The 17768-nt window shown below is 41.5% G+C and overlaps 1 protein-coding gene across 2 annotated transcripts; it reads right to left on the reverse strand.

Annotated features, from left to right (window-relative positions):
- Window positions 1–477: 477 nt before the first annotated feature.
- On the reverse strand, window positions 478–16942 carry LOC134539927 (uncharacterized). Of its 2 annotated transcripts, XM_063382284.1 has the most exons (6): window positions 16825–16942; window positions 16304–16431; window positions 11132–11384; window positions 10548–10628; window positions 7775–8172; window positions 478–972 (listed from the first exon to the last, which is right to left on the reverse strand). In XM_063382284.1, the coding sequence occupies exons 2-6, from the start codon at window positions 16342–16344 to the stop codon at window positions 687–689; spliced, it is 1059 nt and encodes a 352-aa protein (XP_063238354.1). In that variant the 5' UTR covers window positions 16345–16431; window positions 16825–16942; the 3' UTR covers window positions 478–686. The 2 variants fall into 2 exon arrangements, with proteins under 2 accessions (XP_063238354.1, XP_063238355.1); XM_063382285.1 differs by lacking the exon at window positions 16304–16431 and having other exon boundaries at window positions 16881–16911.
- Between the last annotated feature and the right edge of the window lie 826 nt (window positions 16943–17768).

A 17768-nucleotide genomic window follows, 5' to 3' on the forward strand; every position in this document is an offset into this window, starting at 1 on the left:
CACTAGAGACTGGGAAAAAAACCTATATTTCAATGACCTCTAGGATAGACTCCACAATCCTTCTACCACTCGGGCAAACATCGCCTGATTATTGGCCACCGAGATTCGTGATTCTTGCGTTTCAATACTTCTTCTGCTGAGGTTTTTTTTTTTTTTTTTTTCACTGGCTCAGGATCTTTAAAGTAAACGTTGGCCCAATCACTGAAGCAGCATGAATGTGAGAGATTTTGGAGTCTTAGCCAATCGCAAAATGAATCCGCGAATTTTTTTTTTTCTGGTCTCCTAAGTCATCACTGGTGAATTGCAGAGATACCTACCTACTTCCCGATTACTTTTCATAGACAAATAATAAATGAACTTGGTGGTATAAATTGTTTTTTTAGACTGTAATGAAACATATATTATTATTTTAAATAGCAGTTAAGATTGGTTTAAATATACCTATTTAATTTTTTTTTTGCTGATAAAAACGCGGGATGAATATTGAATTTATAAATTTATTTCATTGTAACACAGTGGCTTATCAAAATTTATTTGCCCTTTTTAAAAAAAAAAAAAATGGCGTATTGCAGGAAAGGTTATAAAATATTTTTTTTTCGGGTGTGTTTTTTTAAAAAAGCGTTGCGTTCAAAAAAAAAAAAAGAAACGTGTTGCTCGAGGTTAGTGTTGGCGGGGGGCTAGCGCGACTATTTGCAGGCCGGCGCGACCTCGATCACGCTGTCGAAGTGTCCGACGAGGCTCCCGGACTCCAAGAGCTGCGGGCGCTGCCTGAGGACCAGCCTCCGGGCCGCGGGCTGGTCCACGCTGCGCACCAGGTGCCTGCCCGCGCGCCGCACGTATACCGCCACCTCGGCGGCCAGCAGCTCGGCGAGCGCCGCCAGGCACTCGGGCCCCGCCGGGAAGCCAGGGGTCGCCAGGTCCCTCAGGTAGCGGCCCACCACGGCCTCCTCGTCCTGCTGCTCGTCGGCGTACCTGCCGGTCACACTGGGTTCCACCACCTCGCATACCTGCGCACGCTCATCATCATGACAGAACAACATAAAGTACAGTTAAGCCCCGGGGTCGCCAGGTCCCTCAGGTAGCGGCCCACCACGGCCTCCTCATCCGGCCGCTCGTCGGCGTACCTGCCAGTCACACTGGGTTCCACCACCTCGCATACCTGCACACGCTCATCATCACGACAGAACAACATAAAGTACAGTTAAGCCCGGGGTCGCCAGGTCCCGCAGGTAGCGGCCCACCACGGCCTCCTCATCTGGCCGCTCGTCGGCGTACCTGCCAGTCACACTGGGTTCCACCACCTCGCATACCTGCGCACGCTCATCATCATGACAGAACAACATAAAGTACAGTTAAGCCCGGGGTCGCCAGGTCCCTCAGGTAGCAGCCCACCACGGCCTCCTCGTCCTGCTGCTCGTCGGCGTACCTGCCGGTCACACTGGGTTCCACCACCTCGCATACCTGCGCACGCTCATCATCATGACAGAACAGTTATTGAATATGCGATTATCTTTACCATTTTTTTTCCTGCCAGTCAGCTTCGCGCTGCAGTCACACTGGGTTCCGCTACCTGGCATACCTTTCCAGTACTACCTGCGCACGCTCATCATCAAGTACAGTTATTGAATATTCGATTATCTTTGCTGTTTTTTAAAAATAAATAATGCTGGAATGAAATCTGTTCGAACTTTTGTAAGGAAAATACCAGTGTTATTTCAAAAATCCTATTTCATATAAATAGATAGATTTATTCCGACCTTGCAGCCAGCATTTCTCAACCTTCCCCTCCCAATATGTGCCCTTGAAGGGTAGTGTGGGAGTAACTTCCAGTTCAGTTTTAAAAATCATTCCAGTGCTTTTTAATAATACAGAACTGTGAGGGATCGATCCCTGTTGTTGATTGGGAGGGTATTAGGGATTCAGCAACGACCAGCGGCTGGGGCCATCAACCCAGCATAGTCGCCGCCTCAGCCCCTTTACCTCACTCAGCTGACCTGACAGTTGGCTGTGTCCTGGGCCCTAAGACTTTATCAGCACTACTGGCGCCTTCCCCAATTATATTTCATATATGCAAAAAAACTACCATATTGTACAAAGTTACAATATCTTTCTTGTAGTGTATTCTTGGATGTGCTTTCACACCTAACTTAAGACCGCCAACCTAGGTTTCAACCTACAAATCTAGGATGTAATACTGTTTTTTTTTCTTCAGAAATTCTTCTAGGCTGTATTTTTTTTTTTTTAAATTCTTAGACTCAGCTTTATTTGAGACCACCTGTTGGTACTTTTTTCCCCTACATATAATGCAAAAACCTGGGTTTGATTCTACAAAAGAATGGTAGGGTAGACTTTATACAACATGTCCCGAAATTCTTCGATTCAACTGTGTGTGATACCACTGGTTTATTGTGCCTCCACATCAGAGACTACAGACTAAATTTGATCTCAAACAAAGAGTAGAATTTTCCATTTACGGTTTTTCTTAAAAAAAAAACTTTTACTGAAATTTATCTATGGTCCATTGTGCCCCTACATAAAGTGCTACAACCAAGTTTTGGATCCTTAATACATATAGGATACATAGAGGATATGAGTTCCCTTAGGCTGTATTTCCTGAAACTTTGGACTCAAAAATATTAGAGACCATCTGTGGGTTCATTTTGCCCCTACATTAAAGCCTACAGCCTAGATTTTATCCGGCAAATGAAACTCAGTGTTTACTCTACGCTAAAAATTATACTCAACTACATATGAGGCCACGACTAGGTTTTTTGTTCCCTTTTATTAAGGGCTACAAAATATATTTTATTCTACAATGTTATTTTACAATGTAGGATTTCGTTATAGGCCGTATTTACTGGAATTCCTACACACAACATCTTCGCCGAAATTTTAAAACGATTTTGTAATCAAGGCCACAAAATGGCATATAATGTGGATTTTTAAATGATGTTTGTACTGAGATTCTGGTGTTTAATGGTTTAAATTATCTTTGTACTGCATTCTCATTGTTTTGAAATTTCTCAGATGTCATGATACCCACCTGATTTCCTCTGTACTTAGTGACTGGAATTTTCTTTGATTAATCACGGTGGATTCGTAAATCAGGTCAAGTTATTGACGTTGAATTCCAAAGATATTTTTCTATTGTATTATGCGATGATGGTCCATCACTCAAGTGATGACCACTCTATGTGTACATACTCTAGGTTTAAGTGCCTAAGATAGGTTCCGGACATTCAAAGGGGTTGCTGGCATACTGCCGAGTGAAAACATCTGCACTCCTATTTACTTTTCGCCTGCACATTACAGTAAAATCTTGCTTACTCACAGATGAAAAGTGTGCCTAAAAAGGCCCTTCTATATCATCTTTGGCCATTATAATTAATGCGTCATGCTCTTGTTGTAGGACTAAAAATCTTGTATATCAAGTCAGTAATCAAATGGTTCGCAGCCCACTACAATATTTGAAGTCCAGTCGTATTTTACTTCAGTTCACAGTCATGCAATGTAGAACAGAGTCAAATTCCAAATCTTATATGTCCTACATCAGACTTGGAGTTTTATTTGATTCTGGCGATTACAACATTGATAGATGACGTTTATTTCATATCTATGAGGTACCATACTAAGTCTTTTTTACTAAGTTGTAACTAGAGGAACATGTATGAATAGTGAATAGAATAATATTGATCCACTTAAATGTCAGTTTCACCCGACATCCTGGGTCGTTATATTTCATGCCTTTTTTATAATTTTTATCAAGGACGACTACAAAAATTTGCATTTTTGGTTTTGTAGCACACATTGGCGTATGTTAATACTCTATGTGATATTTCTCAAAAGTAAAACAAATGTTTATATTTTTTTTTTTGCCTGACTAACTACGATATATGAACACACAATAGAAGACATTTTCTGTCTTTCAGAAGATGGTAAAGACATAATATTAATATCATTCCATTTTCAAAAAGAAAGAAAAAATATAAAACCAAAAACTAAGTAAACAATCTTAAGTGAGCCAAGCTTTAAGAACTATTACTGTAAATTTATCACAATGGTTCTTTTGCATTTTATGTTATGTTACAGAGTAAGAAAACATTCTTAAAAAGAGGACAATGTCACGTAAATTTGTGTGAGTATGAACACTTGCGTGACAATTTACATTGTAACGACGTACATCCTTTACAGCTTTTCCCGACTCGCCGAGCGAGTCACCTGACTCTGAATCGGAAACGTGCTGCGGGAGCGAGTATGATGCCACGACACGGACCCGAACCCGAACCCAGTGACACCAACAGCCCGCTGAGGTCGCTTCAACAATGACTGCCGGAGCAGTGTATGAGGCCGCCAACCAGGAGTCTCGACCCGAGGTGGAACAACGTATGACTAGAGGCAGGCATTGTTCGCGAATAAATCAGAACGCCTGTTAGACTTCAACAAGGTACACCCGCACCAGCGGTTTCTTCCTTGTGATTGGCGGCCATCGGCGAGAGAAGTCGTTGCCTCATTTGGCCGAGCCACTCAGGACGCGTTTGCTTCCGCACTGAACAGCTGTGATTGGTGGAGTAAACAATCGACATGTGCCTCGAAGAAACTCATCCAATCATGACACACAAACGATGATACATTGTTTATAACTTTCAGCTTGTCTCAGAATCTTTTCGTAAAATATGCATGCCCCTACGTATGACCCAGTCCAGCGACTCAGAGGAGGGCGTCTGGATGCCAGTTGGCATGGCAAGGAAACTAAGCGGACAAACGCCCATGACAGAGTTTGAGAGACTCGGGATTGAGTCCTCCACCCACGAATCGTTACTCGCCAGGCGAATGACGTGATCATCAGGGAATAGCAACCGGGGTCGATACCAGAGCTCCCCACCAACAAACAACACTACTCGAGCACAGGGTTGAATAAAACACGAGTAAAGGAGAGATCTTGAGAAGAAGAGACGTCGAGATGGAAGTATGACGCGGGTTGAGATCCACCAGCACAGGCGGAGTGGGTGCCGTCCCGGGCAACACCCAAGCTCGCCCGAGGCGCCAGTTCCCGAGAGTCCCGATGGGAAGCCTAAGATGTACATCAAGTTCTGTCCCTGCCCGAACACGCCCGAATATTCACCTTCGGCCAACCTCGGATTTATTTATATATATTTATATTTATCTGTTTATTTTAATGTAGCTATACTAACCTAACTAACCATCCATTTTGTTTTAAAATGTTTAATGTAGTTAATCTAACCGACCACTTTTAATATTTGAATTCAAACAGATCCCGAGGTTTGCCTAAGGTGAATATTCAAGCGTGTTCGGGCAGGGACAGAACTTTATGTACATCTTAGGCTTCTCAGTCCCGACAGCCACTCGCTGGGACTCGCGAGGATACAGAAGGCGAGTAGCGAGCCTCTACATTTACTTGTTTCCATTGGCTTTGAGACGACAGGCAGTAACCTGAATTCCAGTGTGAAACGCGCGATGGAGAAAGACATTATGCGCTGTTAAGTAGTTTCGAGAGTATCCGTCGTAGAGTTTTAATAGTAATGCGATTCAATAGGCCAAAATACATTCACTTGTTTAACTTTGATATTGTATTATTTTGCTACCCTGGAAAATGGTCTAAAAAGGATTACTGCTTAAAATGAGGAAACTTTATTTCTTGTAATCAATACAGTTCAACTTTGTTCCCAGGGTCATTGTCTGCCCACGGCCAATGCTTCATAAAACCCCGAAGGGAATTTGTGGTTCAAATACAGCATTGTCAATATATCCATCCATATCAATTTGCAATTGTATAATAAATGCTTTACAAACACCCACTATTTTGCTGACTTCCAGACTCTTAAAAAACCACAAATCTAAAAATAAATTTTAGTGTTCTCATATCAAATGCAAAAATTACCATCTCAATAAATGTATGCCCAAGCATAAAAGTAATTAAAATAAAATTTATTAGCTAACGAGGAAACATTCCTAAAATAAATATGATTAACATTTGCATCCTTCTAAGCATATTTTAGCAATTTTTTCAAATAATTCTGGCCCCAAAACCATTAAATGACGTGTAAGAATGTTACTTGCCAGAATTTACTCATTGTGAAAACATCAAGATAGGAGGCTGACATCCATAATGTCAGTCGGTTTTCAGTTCGATAGGTATTAGGTTCGAGTCCTGGGTAAGGCATGGGTGTGAATTTGTGCTGTCCAAAATTCGTGACCATAATACACCAATGCCATTAAATGTCAAATAATATAAATGTTAATTTATTAAAATTAATGAGGTAATGGTAAACCTTGGTCCGGCCATATTAATATATTACTTGAAGTTTTCAGAAATTTAATTTCCATACATAATTCTTTCCTCAAATAATTGGGATTTTTTTGCATGTATTCGCCTTTAACAACATCGACTTTAACGAGTTATTAGTTCACATAAATTAATAATTACCTCCCCCAAAATAAACAAAATTTGCAGAATAGGTCATTATGAATCCCATGATGTATATAAATATAATAAATAACTATCACTTTGTCACAATATTATAAAAAATAATATTTGCATGCTTCGTCTTATATCTAGTGATAACAGTGGTGATCATCAATATAAATGTTATTAGAAATCACTGAAAATGAATCATTTCGAGAGCAACTATTGGGATCATTCTATAAAGATATGTGTTTTTCCCGACTTGATGAGTATTTCGGGATTAATTTTGTACAAGAACATATTTTGATAGTTCCTTTGACGAATTAGATACACCGAGACACTTAACAGCTAACAGTAGTAATGCTTGAAACCAATTTTATACCACTCACCAGTCTCGGAGTCAATGTGGTTAAATTTTAAACATCACTTAACTATCGCCATTCGGTTTGAACTCTGTTGGTTTTGACCGTCGGACTTTTCGCAAATAGTAGCCACAGTCGGTAGTTCCTGTGTGCCACTGAGTTTTCTCGGGGTTACTCATGTTTCCCAAACCCAATGCTTCACCTTTATCATCGTCTGTAATGTCCAAAGACACATTATGCAATAATTAGAGACTGTAAAATTTGCGGATTCATTTCGCGATAGGATAGAGTCCAAATACTTTTGACATTATTTTGCTTCAGTGATTGGGCCACAGTTTATCTGAAGGACTATGGGCCAATTAAAAATCTTTAACAAAAGAATTGGCGAATCACGATCATTCCAGTCAACAGGTGTTACGAGACGGTAACCAATCAGCAGATGTAATTTGCACAAATGCATAGAGGATCATGGAGTCTATCATTTAGGGATTTGAAATCGCGAATGTTACATGTCTCTAGCAATAATTTATTTATTTATTTCTGTTGTTATTCGTTAATTTGATTTTTTGAAGCTTCATATATTTCGTCGACCAGTTATTTGGAGCTCATAAAGACACTAGCGAAGTATATCGGGCGTGGGATTTTTAAAGTACATTATCCACAATCAGGGGCGCAACAACTAAATTTCCAAAGGGGGGGGGCAATATATGTTTTTATAAAGAATCATCAATCCCTCCTATTGATGCGGGGGATCCGGGGGTCCTCCCCCGTGAAAAATTTGTATTTCAAGGTGGAAAATGGTGCTATTTAAGCAGTTTTATCATCTAAAAATTGATTACACAGCACTTTCTTTGCCCCCGTTTGCCCCCACTTCAAGGTTTCAGAAGGGGGGGCGCAAAATACCCTTGCCACCCCCCCCCCCCCTGTTGTTGCGCCCCTGCCCACAATCTCCTAGCGTGACTTCGGGACTCATTTAGTGAACAGGTACCTGTCCCCGTGCTTCTCCGCAGAGTCCAGTAGCGCGTCCCAGTAGACCTGGACGTGCTCCCTGAGGTGAGCGACCGCCTGCGCGCGCAGCTCAGCGGCGCGCTCCTGCAGGCACGGGGACTCGAAGTCGAGGCCGTGAAGCTGGTGCGCCAGCGCCAGGAAGAGCGAGTCGCCGCCCGGCGGCACGCGCCTCACCAGCAGCCGCTCTCCCTTCACGCGCACCGAGTACTCGTCCAGCCCTTGGTCCTCGACGCGGCTGTACTCGAGGGACGCGTCCGCGCTGGCCCGGCCGGGCTCGAGCGTCGAGTCCTCGCCCGGGTCGTCGCTCATGACGCACGTGGAGTTGCGAGGCGACCCGGCGCAGAAGGGCAGGTCCGGGAGCTCCTCGCCCTCCAGCCACTGCCGGCATTCCACCAGACACTGCTTCAACTGCCGTCGTGACATTTGGGATCGATACATGCACATCGATGGCTCAGTAGATATGAGGAGCCCCGATGAGATCAAGCACGGTAGGGCAAGTCCATGCACTCCCAGTCCTCCAGCCACTGCCTGCATTCCATGAGACACTGCTTCAACTGCCGCAGTGACATTTGGGATCGATACATGCACATCGATGGCTCAGTGTATATGAGGAGCTCTGATGAGATCCAGCACGGTAGGGCAAGTCCATGCACTCCTAGTCCTCCAGCCTTTGCCAGCATTCCACGAGACACTGCTTCAACTGCAGTCGTGACATTTGGGTTCTATACATGCATATCGATGGCTCAGTGGATATGAGGAGCCCTGATTATATCAAGCATGGTAGGGCAAGTCCATGCACTCCCAGTCCTCCAGCCACTGCCAGCATTCCATGAGACACTAATTCAACTGTCGTCGTGACATTTAGGATCGATACATGCATATCGATGGCTCAGTGGATATGAGGAGATCCAGCATGGTAGGGCATGTCCATGCACTCCTAGCCCTCCAGACTCTGCCAGAATTTCACGACACACTCCTTTAACTGCGGGCAACAGCATATACAATTTGAAATGCCTCTATAAGCATTATGCCCAAAAGCCATGGCTTACCATTAAGAGCAAAATGTTGAAGATGAAAGGGAGGACAGGGTGCACTTTGGTGCGATCGAGTGCAACCAGACCTTAATCGTCTGCAAATTCCTTGGGGTGTGGTACTTAAAGTCAGGGGAATACTCGAGCCATACCATGGTGATCCACGCATTTTGACAGTAGATTCCAGTAGTTATCACTAGCCGAAGCAAACATTCCAAACCTGCATGTGCAATAAAACAGTAATAAAAGTGCGGGCTGATCCTTGAAGAGAACGGAACCCCACAGGGTTTTTCTCTCTCGGCTCAGGATCGAATTGATGTGACTGGCACTTGGTAGTGGTGCTCTTATCGCTTGAAGCGTGCTAGGAGGGATTCCCACTCCAAAGAACAGAGGACATGATAAGCAGTGACACAGATCAGATACTAGCCTGGACAGCTAGAAGAGGCTGAGATAGGCCTCCATTCGATCAGGTGTTAGCTCGCTGACTGAGGAGTCCCAGCATGAGGTGATTGACCAGGGCAGGCGCCAGAAGAAATGCAGTTATGGGACTTTAGACTCCAATAAACTATTTGGTTAGAATAGTGGGCTTGGGGATTTCGGGTTGGGTCGATGCTGTTATGGGTTTCCTCTGCCTATCGCCATAGCCAGATCTCTAAACACCTTCCGATCGAGATGAATAGGCATGTCCATTTCCTCCGTCTGTAATGTCCCCAGGGTGAAAAGTGTGTAGTGCCTAAGAGTACTGGAGCAAACAAACAAAACCTCAGCATATATGGGTCGTTGTGACGATATTTTGGATACATTCTTTAATATCGATGGCTGAGCAGAAACGAAGTCCTGGTGCGACCTAGCGCAAGAGAGCAGGTCCAGGCAATCCGTCCCGAACAAAGCTTGCTTACTCCCCTATATTTCTTTCCCAGCTGTAAGTAATACAATCTGCATTTTTGATAGATAAACATTTATGAAATTAAGTTTTGTATTACGTTTATTAAAAATGTTCCTCATTGACTAAAATTTGTGAAAGAAATTTCATCAAAAAATGCAGTACATGAATTCTTCCGAGTGCCTTGCCGAAAATAGCGCCAACAAAAACATTAACATAATCACTTAATTACCTTTAGTTTGCTCGCTTTTTTTCAGAGGTGAATTTGTGTGAGACGTGTTGATAAGGCTCGCTGGTGCTTCGAGCGTGGTAGCGCCTCTAAGCTCAAGGCTGTGTACTGGCACGCAGTCTTCTCGTCGTAAGGCATGAGCAGTCATCATAACATTATGGCGGGGATGAAAATAAAGGTGTAATGCAAGTACCTTGAATGCTTTAAAGAATCTGTACAGAGTGTTTCATGAATTTCCACTCTCCTAAAATACTTTTTAGAACCCCCTCAGCGTATCATTTAATGCTTTTCGTCAAAATGCACCACTTGAATATCTTCAGCAGATTTTAAATCTTGTGTGTTTTTTCTTAAAGCTCTGAACACCATATGTTGCCCAGGAAGTCGGACCCTTGGGATATTCACAAAATATATGGTCTCAAATACTGAAATTTAGTATTTTCGTACAAATTTCGATTGAAAGAAGAGTTTAGCACATTAACGAAAGTATTTGAAGTTAACATTGATATTCCCTACAAAGAAATAAGAAGTAAAATTCGGGCTTGGAAGGGACTGTCGCCCCCTGCGCCCTTCCTCTGGAGCCGCGCTTGGCACGAGCAGTCGGAGGACGCACCTGGTGTTCTTGCAGGCGCGACGACTCCCGGTGAGAGCCGACACACGAGGGCAGCTCCACGCACTCCTCGTCCTCCAGCCACTGCAGGCAGAGCGCGAGAAGCTACTGTAGTCGTCACTGCAGGCGACTACTTCCAAGCCTAGCGCACACGGCGCATATCTACATCAGCTGATATTGGCTTATTTGCCGTAAATTATTTTCACGATTCATTCAATGTGGTTGCAAAGTTGTGTTGTCCATAATACCTGTTTAGGTTCATCGTTGGGTCCATCTGTTCGACATCAGCTGATTTAGACTTGTACTCTGTGGGTTTTTAATTTTTTTTATATTTTGCATTCCTTAATTTTTTCCATAACAAACAGTGCAAAACTGCAATGTTGTATGTTTTTAGTGTATTTTCGTATCTATTTTTGTTAGTTATTAAGGTTACTTATGACATTCGATGTAACGAGCAATGACGTATATCCAAAAACAAAAATTAAACCACTTGGAGACTAGTTCATCTTTAACCTAGCACACTACAAGATAATATTTTTGTTTGGATGGTTTGTCACGGTAATCTTGGATCAAGCGCTCTTTGCTACCTGAGACCCGTCCTGGGAGAAGTTGGCCGGCCTGAATGCACTCGCCCGCACGGCGGAGTAGTGACCGCCGTCTTCATCAGGTTGGCGGCGCTGCGAGCAGTAATCGTCGTCAGGTTGGACGTCCTGCGGGACGGTGGCCCACTTGTACACCAGGTAGACCACGGCGGCGACCACGCCGACGGCGGCGGCTGACGTCAGCACCAGTGGCTTCCATTTCCTCTCGGCGACCTCCTGCTCGCACAGCAAGTGGTCCCTGTCAGTGAACGGAACCATCTCTGTAGTCGGAGGGAGGCCACGTCTGCATGGATTACATTGTAACATTGTAACCTTGTGAAGAAGCAGTTTTTCTTATCAGCCTGTTGGTTAGACGCCCAAAACATTGGTTAAACTGCAGTTTTACCTTTGTGGAAACAGTTTTAAATGTCTGTATTTTATGGAAGTGGCAGTGTTCAACGACGGAGATTCCAATTAAAAAGTACTAACCATCATCAGATGTGGTCAAGCACCATTTCCGAAGTGTTTTGGGCGTTACAATATGGCGATGTATGGGTATAAGAGTTACTCAAACTACGTCTCAGCATGCCATTCCTAACTCCTTGGTTATAGTCACGCAATACGTGTCGTAAGAAAGACCCCCCCCCCCCCCCCCCTCAAACCAGAAACTATTAAAATGCCCCGAATTTAACTTTTCGTATGTTTATCAACAAAATTATCCTTATTCTTATTCTTGCAGGTAATAATCCGTTAAATAAATTAAATTTGCTTTTGTTCCCTGGTATTTATGTAAAAATTTGGTACATTGTGATAATTATAGTTCAATATGGCATACCTCTCAAACAACCAACTAGGTGAGTCTTGTGTTTCTCTTTTAGATAAAGGCACGAACTTCGCACTCGTACCAAAGTGAAGATATTGTTTGTGAAGTAGAATATGCCACCAATCGCCTGCCTCCAACCACAGCAGACGAGATATGCTCGGATACAATAAGCTCTTTTCGCAAGGTCAAGCTTACCCACAAAACATCGGCAGGGAAGTAAGAAAGGCCATGAAAGAACTCCACGGTGAAAGATATTTTGGGATTCTGAAGGAAGGCCAAGGAAATGAGATAGTAGTCATGAATACCTCATACTATGAAACCAAGATGCACTAATTTCTCGCCAAACCCACGTATTCAACAGTCAAGAAAAATCCATTAAAACAAATTGATCCAGAAACAAAGAAATTGGTCGCCAAGTCGGCATTAGAGGAAGAAACAAAGAAAATTAATCGTAAAAGATACCAGAACCCCGACATTATAAGGACTTCGAGAGGTACACAAGGACATACCCTTTTGCCCCATAGTTAGTGCAACTGGCTATCCTACCAATACACTAGCCAGATACTTCAGTAGAATAATCCAGCCTCTCATTTAGGAAATCCGCATATGTATTTCATTACGATTCTTAAGCAACTTTCCATTCAACCTAAATCTCCTGGTCAGCATAGATGTGTTGTCGATCTTCACCAAAGTTACTGTCCCAGAAGCCATTAAAATTCTCCGCACACACCTGGAAGAAGACAACCTGAACAAAGATATTTTTAAGCTCATAGAACACTGTGTTTATTGCACATTTTCCTCGTTCAAGGGGCAGATGTATTAGCCACCATGGTCTCATCTCTCTTCCCCCATCTTAGCCTACTTCTCCATGGCCGATTTAGAGAATAAAACAATAAATACCAGCAGTTCAAACACAAAGTGCTAGTACCATAATGTAGATGATACCTTTGTGACATGGAGCCATGGAAAATAATAACATCTGAACAGCATCCATTCGAACATACTACTCATCATAAAGGTGGAAGTAGATGGAAAACTGCATTTTTCTGGATGTCTTAGTCACAAGGGTAGAGGATAATTGCATAGGCCACGGTGTTTACAGAAGCCAACTAACGCAGATAGGTTTCTACGGCAAAGCCGGCGCAACCAGTGCTGCCACCCTAGGCAAAAGTCACATCTGCGACCTCTCCCATAACTAAGGTGACCACCTTTGCGAATTCAGATTACCGGACACTGTAGATAGAAAAAAATTCACACTCTCTCAAACAAATTCATAGCTCCAATTTCGATAAAAAATGCTACATGAAGTATCAATTACAAAACATTTGACTATAATACATTGTGTAGCTGAAGACTATGAAAATATTAGATTCAAACTTAATCAATTAATAAAAAAACATTTTAACTTCAAAATAAGTGTTCTAATATACTGTTATCATCAATGTACCCATTAATTAGACTTACTACACTATTAATGTACTTTTTAATGACATGTAAATAAGAATTGATTTTTTATACCATATCACATTGGATTCAGTCACATTAGTTATGAAGGGAGAAGCTAGAAGGCAGGGGCGGATCCAGGGCCGGGCGACCCGGGCAATCGCCCAGGGCCCCGCGCCTAGTGGGGCCCCGCGTCTGCCCTCACCCTAGCACCTGTCATGTAAGGTGTACACCCCTAATGTCTATTAGAAACTCTTTTATATGCATTACCCGCAACATGCAGGGGACGAGTGTCAGATAATCGGGTTAGCAATATGTGGTTCACATTACCTGACACTTGCCAGCCGGCGATGGTGATTAGTGTTTGCTTCAGGTTACAGATATCACAGATACTGCGACAACAAGGCTTTGCTCTGAGTGTCGTTTTCCTCTGATATATCTCTGGGGAAGGGCGAAAAGTACACACAGTTGTACTTTTTTTGTTTTATGTTTATATTACCATTATTATTATTATTATATTATCAAAGGAATTGAAAGTATAGGTCGCTATGTATATCTACCCTAAACTTCCTCTCAACCTTCTCAATTTACGTGACTGTAGTCAGCGGCTGATAATTAGCCTTCCCTTCCCTTTTACGATATTCAAAAGTGGAGGGTGTGTGAACGTACGCGTTACAGACCGAGTATTGTTATTTCAGTGTCACCACATCAGTGGAAATATTAAGTCATGTATCGTGCAGTGCACATTTTGAATCTCTATTCGTTCGTCCTGTTATTTTGTTGTAACTACTTTCAATGATATTTATTAATAGGGCTAGTTATTTTTAATTAGACAGTTTCATAATCAAGGCTGAAATTTTTATTGGTTAGTTTCAGTCAGATTAATTTACAATGACCTCTCGTGATCGTGACTTTGGTAGAAAATATGATTCTGGCAGTTCCAAACGGAAAAAAATTGAAAACAAAATTAAGTTTAATTTTCTAATTTTCCGGGAGAGTGACCGCAAATCCCCCTTTCCCTAGTGGTATTCCATACTCCAGTCTGATAAGACCCCCCCCCCCCCCTCCCACCGAGATACAAGGGCCTCGCTGAAATAAACTGTCCAGGGCCCCGCAGAGTCTAGGTCCGCCACTGCTAGAAGGTAAAAATAAAATAAAAAAATTAGTTTATCTTTTATCTAGGACTTGACTTTAACTTTAAGTTAGGTTCAGTGTTGTAATTTATTGGGGGAAAAAACATTGTTAAATACTAAAAAGAGTAATATTAGCATTCTTGCTTGGTAATATACTGACACCAAGAAGATATCATATAGGATCAGCACATTTATATTTTATCCTCTCCTTTTTTACCGCTCCAATATGTTGCCGCCCTAGGCGGTCACCTGAATCACCTAGTGTGTTCTATGGCCCTGATATACATTCGATATACAATATCAGATTATAACAGTTATTACCACTTTGGTCATCATAGCCATATCCTTCCCCGATGAAGTCAAACGTGGGGAAGATATGAAATATCTATTAACTGCTCTTTAAGCAAGTGGTTACTCAAAATCCAAACTAAGAAAAGAAATGAAAACACCGCAATAACAAAGGAAATAGCGTCTTTCAAACAGAGACCTTCATTCCTTACTTCAAAGGAATTTCAGACCATGTTGCCAGAATTCTCAGCACATAATATACAAAATCCTCAAAACTATAAACCAGATTGAGGTATCCCTGTTATCACTGAAAGATAAAAACTGCAGCTAAACGTCTATCCGGTGTGCACAGGATGTCATGATCATGTGGCAAAGTTTACACAGGACCAACTGGCAGACATATTATCCCAAGGGTTAAAGAACATATCAGTGACAATAAACAGGAAAACCTCCGATCAGATGGAGCATAATACTGAATGGAAACCAGCCACAGTATTGAATTCGACCAATTAAACTCCATAGCTAACAACCCACAGTACAAGGAAAGATACATTCGAGAATCAGTAGAAATATTAACACCCATCAAACATAAAATAGAGATGATGGGTACAATTCAAGCAGATAATGGGAACCACTCTTCAGAAATTCTCAAAACCTAGTTCTGCATCCAACAAAAGTCATCTCGTCTCTGGTTGGCCAAACAGCCCTGCCAAACAAAAGAGAAGGGGCCACTGATTGGCTAGCAGCTTCAGCCAATCACAGATACCCATCTCCGATTGGCTAAACCAACCGACCAGCCAGAAGTATTAAAGGCTCTGGTTTTCCCACAGCTACAGCCAATCAAGAAAAACTCCTCTCTCGAGCGAGAACATTTAAGAGGAGAACTTCCAAGAACCCCAGTAGGTAACTGCTACCCTGATGATGGCGACTGCAACGTCAATCGAAACGTCGGTGGAGTATTTGCCCTCGACTCGGCTACAACTTAGATTCCAAGCAACGTCGGGCAATGGCAGCAAAAAATGCTAACTTCATTACACTTGGTATATTTATGTGCTTGTCGAGTACATTGGGAAACAAATTGGTTAGTTATCACTAGAGACGTGAAAAATTCGCGAGTTCAATGACCTTCAGGAAAGACTCCACGATCCTCTGCCTACTTGGGCAAACGGCGCCTGTTCATTGGGTGCTGAATTTTAAGGCGTCTCAAGTAGGTAACTTGTGATTGGATAGGTACTTCTTTGATTGATGGTGTCTGATTGGCCGAGAGTCCTACATATTAACAGTAAACCAATAGCAGAAGCAGCACAACGGTGAAATTATTTGTATTTTAGCATATCACGAAATGAATCCGTGAATTTTTCCGGTCTCTAGTTATCACATAGTTGTGGTGGATTATCTCAACTATGTTACACTATCTGCTCATGTTTCCAATAGGGCAGATTACCGTAGTTTAACAATAATTTAAAAATATATTTAATGTGGCAAAAATACCTTCGTTGCTTGATTTGCGAAAATATTTCCAGGAGGGACATGGAACTTTCATTTACCCAGTCAGTCGTCCTCCAAGGAAGCTGGAGGACTGGGTCTCCAATGCAGGCTGGCTTTTGTCTTTGTTATCTCTATGGGACATTAAAATTTACATCAATTCAACTGTTCCACGAAGTTTTTAGTTGTAATCTTTTACTCTAGTTGTTCCGTAATAAAAAAAAATGTTACTGTCCTTCTGTCATTGGTTACTCAACAACTATGTGAATTAACCCTCCACTAACTCTTAATTTATAGAAATAAAAATGACATATAAATAAAAATTTAAAAAAGATTGCTTTGAAATAAAATTCAGAGAGGAATAAAACAATGATGCGACTGTACTGACTAAATCATATCACTTAAGTTTTTGCCTTCCACAACATTTATTTAAAAACCACATAATCCTGAGACAACATAATTATTCAATGTTAAGATAATGTTTAAAGATTTGTTTCCCCCTTTGCAACTATGAAATAGGTACCTGCCTTAAATTGTTCATGAATTCGAATGTACTACATAAATAATTTACATGTTCACTCACATTGTGCTGCTAAACTGTCAAAACGCCAACTGAAATTAGCTACCATGTTTACATCATAGATTAATGACTATAACTGAATAGAATTTGTGTCACAACTTCAGTTTTCCATAGAGAGCGCTTGATTGTAAATAAAATGTGTCTTTATACACGTAACAAAGTATAAGTAAATTAAACACGATAGTTTAAGTTGGTGTCTTACATTTCATGCTGATATAATTATTTTTTTCATTATTAATATTAATAAAGAGCTATTGATTCAAATGTTTCACTATACCACTCTTTCATTTGTTGTTCTGAAATACATATTTTAAATTTATATTTACCATGTGTAATATAGTTCTTTTGAAAGGTCGTGCAAATAAAAACTATTACAAGCACTTACACTAAATTTTACCAATTATATAAAACTTACAAAATATCTGTTGAAAATATTAGTGACAGCACAAGAAATTCAAGAGAGGTATAGAGTTGTATTTACAAAAACAGAGTCCGTTGCTGAGTCAGCCAATTGTTGTCAAACCCTCTCCCCCCCCCCCCCCTTTCATGTTTAATTTAAATTTTTCTGTCCAATGAATAACTTTAAACAATTAAAAATTGGCAATTATACTATTAATTGTGTCTTTAAAAAAATTTCAGGCGCAAACAAATTACTACCAAGATGTATTCTTGATGTGTAAACATCTATGCTCTCGGTATATGGCATTTGGTGGGAGCGATTTCGTGAATGGAACGGAAGTCACATGGGACGGAAATATGTAACCCCGGTGCTGCCATCTGTGGCGGATGGTGCGGACCAAAGTTAATAGAATGAAAGGGAAACGTTATAGTTAGAGACCTGAAAAATTCGCGGATACATTCCGTGAAATGCTACAATTCAAATAATTATAC

This window comes from Bacillus rossius, chromosome 16, assembly GCF_032445375.1.
Source record: "Bacillus rossius redtenbacheri isolate Brsri chromosome 16, Brsri_v3, whole genome shotgun sequence".
NCBI lineage: Eukaryota > Metazoa > Arthropoda > Insecta > Phasmatodea > Bacillidae > Bacillus > Bacillus rossius.